Here is a 7,682-nt window from a genome sequence, read left to right as displayed (position 1 = left end):
GGTGGCCGGGAGCGGCCACTGCACCCCAGTCTGGGCGACAGAGTGAGACTCCAACTCAAAAAAAAAAAAGATAGGAGAAATAGCAACATGTTTGTATTCTGATGGGAATGATCTAGTAGAGAGTGAACATTTGATATTGTAGGGAAAAGAGAGAGGAAGGAACCCTTGGACTGATGTCCTGGGGTAGGCTTTAATTTCAAGAACCCTTGCTTTTCTCCCGTGCAGAGGATGTGTGGGGTGAACATGTGGGCATGGGAGGGAGAGATAAGAAAAACAAAAAAGCTACCAGGCTTCTCCCCTTTCTAAGTTTCCTTTCTGTGTCCCTTCCTTCTCCCTTCTATCTCACCATTTGGACCAGGACCCCCAGCTGGCAGGGGAGTAGGGACTGCTACCAGGTCCTTCTTCCACTGTACAAAAGGATCCTAAATATAAATAGATAAACCACCTTTAGTTCAGATCATCTTCTTCCTCCTCCTTCTCTGAGACGTAGGCAGCCTGGCTTGAAAGTACAGAGGGCTCGCTGAGCAGAGGTGCATGCCGGTGTCAAAAGAAGGCAAGGCGATGCCTCCTGTCGCTGACTGACACACACCCAGGATGAGTCGCTGATCATTTAGGGGGAGAATCGCAGAGAAGAATGAAAACTGCCAAGAGACGCACCAGGCTCGTCATTGAACAATTCCGTTTCACCCTTAATTTTAGAAGGAAAGCATCAGGAAGAGTGTCAATGAAATCATGAAAAAATATATTCCTCATTTTTTCCTTTCACTGATTGGAAGAAGAAAGCATTGTGGAAGTCTCCTTCCAGTGCCCTTCATTTCTCCTCAACCTACAATAGAGTTCCCTGAGTTTGCCACATGGTATTGGGACTAGGGCTATCTTTCCATCAAAATCTATTATCCCGTCCCTCTGAATTTCACTCTTGTGAAATCGATTTTCAGTTTTAAGACTGAGAAAAATTAAGCTTTGAAATGATAACATCATTTGCTATATTTGTGCAGTGACAATTTTGTAACCCAGGGGATTTGTCAAAAGCATGACACTCACTGTTGCAAAATTCAAACCAACTGTGCCAGATCATGAAGAGACACTGGGGTCAGGGGGAGAGGATGGAGGTGCTGATTTTGCCTTTCAACTTGCCTTTCCTACAACCTGTTATGTAATTGGTGGGAACATTGGGTGGATTATAAGATTTTTATCAGTAGAATCATCATCAGGGTAATCCCTTTGTTTTAAGTAGCAGCTCAAGCATTTAATAGCATTTGATATGAAATTTGGAATTCTTAGAACAAGAGTACAGTGTGGAAACACCAACAATTAATCCAGAAATGAGTCTATGATAGCCTGTAAATGCCTTTGCCTCATGCCATTCCTTGCCTTGTTTTTTTTTCTTCCTTTCTAGAATAAGATGATCATGTTTTAAGTGTTACAGGGTACTTGAATGATGGAAGATGTCATGTGAATAGCCAGTGTTATTAATGATACCAGCCACCTCCTCTCCCACCTTTCCCTGTCTGCACCCTCTGTGCCCCGTTATGGCCTTGACCCCTCACTCCTAGCACTGGCCCATGAATTGTGTTTTGTATTTAAAGACCTCCCTGCACAATAGTGTGTTATCCACATGAGCAGCCCATAGTCTCAGCACCCTGCACCCTAGCTGGAGTTTATACTCTGAATTGGTGCTACCCTGCTGAAACCTCTTTGATTTATATTTTCCCCGTTGCACCCGGGCTTGTGTTTTTCTTCCACAGCCACATGCATCGGGTGCCCTGACTGGCCGCCACATGGTTCTTCATCAGACTGGTTTGGATTTTACAGGGTGTTAGAGTTTTTAAATTGGCTCACCAAGTCTCTCACACTTGGGCTTATAGAAGTTATGGAATGATTAACTTAATAGGTGCTGTTTATCCCCAAAGATGTTCAGCTTTATTCATGCTTAAGCTGAGTGTTGGCAGAAAACAAACAATTCTTTGTAGATCGTGATTGCAGAGCCATGTGATTTCATGACTTTCTTTTGCTGTATAAATGATTGGGTAGCTCATTAAGTTTACTCTGTTATAGTAGGGGGCCACAACAGAGGACACTCAGGATGAGGACAGAAGGAACTCTTAGGCTTCAGGAAGAACTTGGGGGTTCTTTAAGAGAAAGAAAATGAAGTAACCCTAGTGTATCTGACTATACAATAATTTTTCCCTTGTTGTCTCTTACTCTCCTGCAGAGCTGCCCAGAAATTGAATCTGTCTTCTAAGAAGAAGAAACATCGACCTTCTACTTCCGTGGCTGAGCCACCCCTCTTTGCCACTAGCTTCAGTGGGATTCTGCAGACCTCTCCTCCCCCAGCCCCACCCTGTCTGCTAAGGGCAGTCAACAAAGTGAAGGACACCCCAGGCCTGGGCAAGGTAGGTACTGTCCACTGTCACCACTACTTACTCAGAGTGGGGGTTTCTGGATCAAGTTTGGAAAAGAATAAAATGAGGGCTCCAACTTGTTAAAATAAGAGGGTGCTGGGGAGAAAGGAGACAAGATGAAATTCATTTGGAAGTACTATAAAATTTTCTTTGGTGACATACACTAAGTAGTAAATTGAGACATTCAAATTGTTGGAGATCTGATTTGATTTTAGTAGGAAAAAATCCCCCCAGCATTCCATTGTTTGACAGAGCTGTAGCCTTTTAAAGAAAAGGCACAAAGACACAAAAGACAGAGGGAGAGGCAGAGGCAGGAGACCAAGAGAAGGCATAGTACATGGTACAGAAATGAGACATAAAAACGCTTTGTAATTTCCCCATGACGCTTTTTTTTTCTCCCCTTCAGAGAAATCATGATTTCTGCTTTTGAGCTAGACCACCAATGGGATTTCTGGGGAACATTTTCAGTCATGCCTTTCTAGCCAAGAAATGCAATTTTGAATTATTGTAAATACTTAGAAGGAGATGTAGCATCACTCTTACAAAATGTTCCTCTGCTCCATTTGGGATAACTGTATTTTTAACTGTCATCTCTGTACTCTTTCTTCTGAGATAAAGATTTGTAGTTTGGTTGACTCTTCAATTGGAATATAAACTGGGGCTTATACAAACATTCAGCTAAAGAAAGAGATGGCGGTTTTACTTTTCCTTTTCATCCAAAGTAGGATGGTGTGTGTAACCTCTCAGTCCTTTGCAGACTTAACATGACTCTGACCCTGGGCTTCATTTTGGGAAGTTTCTAGTCTTGCTGAAGGGAACAATTGCTAAACTCTGAGGATCAAGATTTTACTTGTTCAGATCACCAACTGCCTATCCCCTGGACACCCAAACATGGTTATGCTCAGATTTGTGGCCTTCAGAAGGCCTCAATCCCTCCGGAGCTTACCCTTGACCCCTCTGGAGTTTACCCTCGGTCCCTCATTTCTCTTGTCCCCTTCCATGCTTTCTCACCCTCAGTCTCATCACCTTGTTGGGAAGTTATTTACTTCATATGATACCTTTCTCCAAGAAGAGTATAAACGTTAAGGTTACAATGAACAGAGCATTGCTTACTCTGATGGAGTGCATCCAGTCCTGGAATTTTCCCTGGCATCGGTCAGGGCAGAGAGTTTTCAGCTGAAGACTTTCCCAGGCCCAGAAGTGAAGTAAGACCCAAGGCAGCAGGGCCTGGGCTAGCTGCGGGGGCTGCTCCAGCATCGCCAAACAGCTAGAAGCAGAAGGAGAAAACAGTGTGGACCAGGACTCCCCTCCTGGAGAGAACTCAAGGGTGGAAGCCACTGAGGAAGGACAATGATACCTCCACAGGGGGGGCATGTAGAGTAATAATGGATGACTGGTGTTCTGCATTCTGAGGGGGTGGGTCCAAGTAACTGCTCTTTTTTAAGTTTCCAATTTTTAATGATGGTAAGATACAGATAACATAAAAATTACCATCTTAATTGTTTTTAAGTGTACACGGGCTCTTGTTTTGGGAAGAAGAGGAGTTGGGAACGCCAGTGCCAGAGCTAACTGCTCTGGACAAAGTGAAATCAAGCTACCAACACAGTCTCCTCCCCATCTTGTGGTCTAAGCAACATCCACTTCTCTTCTGAATAAGTATGAGCAAATATTTCAATGCTATCCCTTTGAAAAGGTGCCAGATTATTAGCCATCCTGGGGTGCTCATACACTCCAATGTAGCCCTGTGCGGGTCACCTCAAAACAACCACATCAGAAACTGTCTTCCTGCATTTATAATACCATAATTCCTAAAAGAGTTGATGTGGATGCATTTTCAGGGCCTCTGTCCCTTCCTTTCCTATCCCTAACCCCCCTTTCTGGAATTCCACGACAAGGGTATCAAGGTGTCGAGGCCAGGGACTTAGAGAGCAGAAAAAGAGTTCCCAGCCAGCAGGATGAACAGCACTTCAGAGAGCTAAAGGGCACTAGTCCCATCTTGATTTCATGAGATACTATATGTAGTGACCGGGTATAAGGGACCTTACAAGGAAGAGTTACACTCGTTAGTAAACTAACATTTGCAAATCATACATTTAATTTTAAAATGAAAGATAATCCACTCATTTGCAATCTGGAATGCAATCAAAGTCTGAGTTTGTCTGTGGAATTGTGTCACTGGATAGAGGTGTCAGCCTGGAGTCCCAGAAGGTGATGGAAGTGGTGACTTCTGTCTGACCAGTGGTCACATGGCAGCTGAGTCCTGCTGAGCATGGGGGGACAGTGGTGGGGAGGAGGGAAAGGTTGGAGGGAGAGAACTCTGCAAGGCAGTGGTAATCATTTATGTTAAAACATGTATCATGATTGAAACAAGAGGTTAACAAGATCCCGGCTCTTCCTGCACAGTGTCTGCTTCTCACAGTGCCATCAGGTTCTTCCTTTGCCATGCCATGTAGGTGCCAAACTGCCTAAGGCCCAGCTTCCTAGACTCCTACTTTTTCTACCTCCACTGGCCTCTTGCTATAATTAGGAACTGCAGTTCTTTTGTTCCAGATGTAAAAATTTCCATCAATTTATCTCTGCTGCATAATTTATATTTTAATATCTCCAAGAAATGCCATAGAGTTTAATATAGAACATAGAAAAAGAAAAAAATAGAACATAAATAATTGGTGCTATATATAAATTGTCATATTTGAAGTAGACAAGCTTGATTGAATTGCCAAGAGCAACTTGATAGGTAAACCTGGGCTGTGGACCTCCTAGGGTAGGGGAAGCAAGGAAGTTCTCACACTTGAAAGGACCCTGAGGATGAGAGCCTTGTCGCTCAGCTTGACCACTGCCTCTCAGGCCTCAACCATCCAAGGCCTCACTCTGGAAACCTGGGAGGTTTTCCAGGTATGGAAGATATTTGATGGGTTTATTTAGAGTAACCCTCTTTTGTAGTAAAGAAGAACACTGAGGCCCAGCGAGGGTAAGAGAGTTTCCAGCGACTTCAGAAGCAGAGCCAGAAGTCAGGACCCTGCAGCCATTTTATTTTCAGCCATATTGCTGGGCTGCCGCTAGATATATAAGTAGATGACCCTTTAAAATTTGAGGTGAGCCGGGCTCGGTGGCTCAGCCTGTAATCCCGCGCCTTTGGGAGGCTGAGGTGAGTGGATTGCCTGAGCCCGCGGGTTCGAGACCCACCTGGGCAGCAAGACCTCATCTCTACAATAAATAAAAAAAAATCAGCCGGGCGTGGTAGCGCATGTCTGTAATTCCGGCTACTTGGAAGGCTGAGGTGGAAGGATCGCCGGAGCCCAGCAGGTCGAGGCTGCGGTGGCCGGGAGCGGCCACTGCACTCCAGTCTGGGCGACAGAGTGAGACTCCAACTCAAAAAAAAAAAAAAAAAAAAAAATTTGAGGTGGAGGCCCCGGCGCATGGGAAGATGGCAGAGCCGGCGACCAAGTCGGTGCTGTTTGTGTGTTTAGGTAACATTTGTCGGTCACCCATTGCAGAGGCAGTTTTCAGGAAACTTGTAACGGATCAAAACGTTTCAGAGAATTGGAGGGTAGACAGCGTTGCAACATCTGGGTATGAGACAGGTAACCCCCCTGGCTACCGAGTGCAGAGCTGCATGAAGAGGCACGGCATTCCCATGGAACCACGTTGCCCGGCAGATTACCAAAGAAGACTCTGCCACATTTGATGACATACTATGTATGGATGAAAGCAATCTGAGAGATTTGAATAGAAAAAGTAATCAAGTTAAAAACTGCAGAGCTAAAATTGAACTACTTGGGAGCTATGATCCACAAAAACAACTTATTATTGAAGATCCCTATTATGGGAATGACTCTGACTTTGAGACAGTGTACCAGCAATGTGTCAGGTGCTGCAGAGCATTCTTGGAGAAGGCCCACTAAGGCTGACCATGTCCTGATGAGCCATCCTCTAGATCCCACTGACGCCCTGCATTTCTCAGTCAGCATGCTAAAATATAATAATTTTCCACAGTCCAAGGCCCCAGCTCTTTCTTCAGCTCACTTACTGTTTCTTACCTTAAAAAATAATGGTAGATGGAGATCTGTTGTGTTTGGCAGATGAATAAATAAAAATCTTTGATTGAGACAGTTTATGGGGTATGTTAGGCATTCTTAAACTATTTGAACCTCTCACTTTGCCCCAGTTACAAAAATAGTGGGACAGGCAACATATATAACAACAAAATAAAGCATAATGAAGTCAAACATCACTTGGCCCAGGTCAACACCTCAGCCTTGAGGCTTAGATAATCTAGTCTACCTCTTCAGTAGGTTTGTGTGGATGGCTTGATGAAGGACAGGTGCCCTCTGCTCCCCTGTGCTGCTTCTCTCTTTGCCCTGGAACCTTTTATGGAGAGACAGTAGCCCCCTCTGTAGGAGCTCATAATCTAAATAGGAGTGTTTTAATTCATGCACACCCATTGTGCACACTTGTATGTGTAAGAAATAGGAAAGAAAGGTATATGGTCTCAGTTCTGAACACCTTTAAAACTTCCTGATTTGGTCTAGTTTATTTCATGAGGAGGTTGACTTATTTGCTCCTATTTGTATCACTTTCCCTCTGAAAACTTACTTACACCCAGAAAGGACACATACCCAGAAAGGACACATTTATGCTGGCTTAGAACATAGCATTGAGGAATGTGTTTTTTTTTTTTTTAATGTACTTGTAACCCAGATGTCAAATATAAATTGACTTAGGTGGGAAAAAAATAATTTAAAAGTTGGAAAGAGTTGTATTTTGTAGGCATGCTTGATATGTTAAGTATTCTTTCATGAGCATTTAATAAATTTATAGGCAAATATAGGTAGTTTTTGTATACTTTGAAATAACCAATGTGAAATTCATATGGATGTATGTCAGAAAAGATTGTTTTGAAAACAAACTGGGTAGTTATAAAAAATACAACTGAGATATGAAAATAAAATAAAATAAAATTTAGGGTGGAGCCAATACTGTCATGGGACCATGGTGGTAGCAAAATAACATTGGGAATCAGTTGCCTTCATCCAGTGGAGAAGGACACACTTCTCTCTTCAGAGTCAGGGCTGGGAAAGAAAGTACAATAATGAACCAAGAATAAAAATACAGAGGGAGACTGGAGGCACTCCATCCCACCCCACCCCTGCCTAATACCCACTCCCTGCTGTTTCTAGCAGCAACCCTCCATCCCCAGTCATTGTAAGCCATTGAGTAGTTCTTAAGTCAAAAGCTTTTTTGGCACGCACGTACACACTCTCACACACACACACA

General features: G+C 43.5%; 2 protein-coding genes across 2 annotated transcripts in view; both read left to right on the top strand.

The window, feature by feature from the left end:
- The window catches only part of KIF26B (kinesin family member 26B), a 286,675-nt gene that overhangs the window by 151,948 nt on the left and 127,045 nt on the right, over positions 1 to 7,682 (top strand). Inside the window, exon 4 of the mRNA XM_021716370.1 lies at positions 2,216 to 2,396. Coding sequence (XP_021572045.1) covers positions 2,216 to 2,396 — 181 coding nt within the window. The remainder of the gene's footprint in view (positions 1 to 2,215; positions 2,397 to 7,682) is intronic.
- On the top strand, positions 5,833 to 6,511 carry LOC103268179 (low molecular weight phosphotyrosine protein phosphatase-like). Its single transcript, XM_008065721.2, is given in 2 exon segments — positions 5,833 to 6,048; positions 6,050 to 6,511. Coding segments are annotated over 2 exon segments (477 nt in total). The 3' UTR covers positions 6,311 to 6,511.

Source organism: Carlito syrichta, unplaced genomic scaffold, assembly GCF_000164805.1.
Source record: "Carlito syrichta isolate Samal-C Ts95f unplaced genomic scaffold, Tarsius_syrichta-2.0.1 Scaffold308800, whole genome shotgun sequence".
Classification (NCBI taxonomy): Eukaryota; Metazoa; Chordata; class Mammalia; order Primates; family Tarsiidae; genus Carlito; species Carlito syrichta.
The sequence above is the reverse complement of the archived record's forward strand: the minus strand, read 5'-3'. Positions and strand labels throughout refer to the sequence as shown.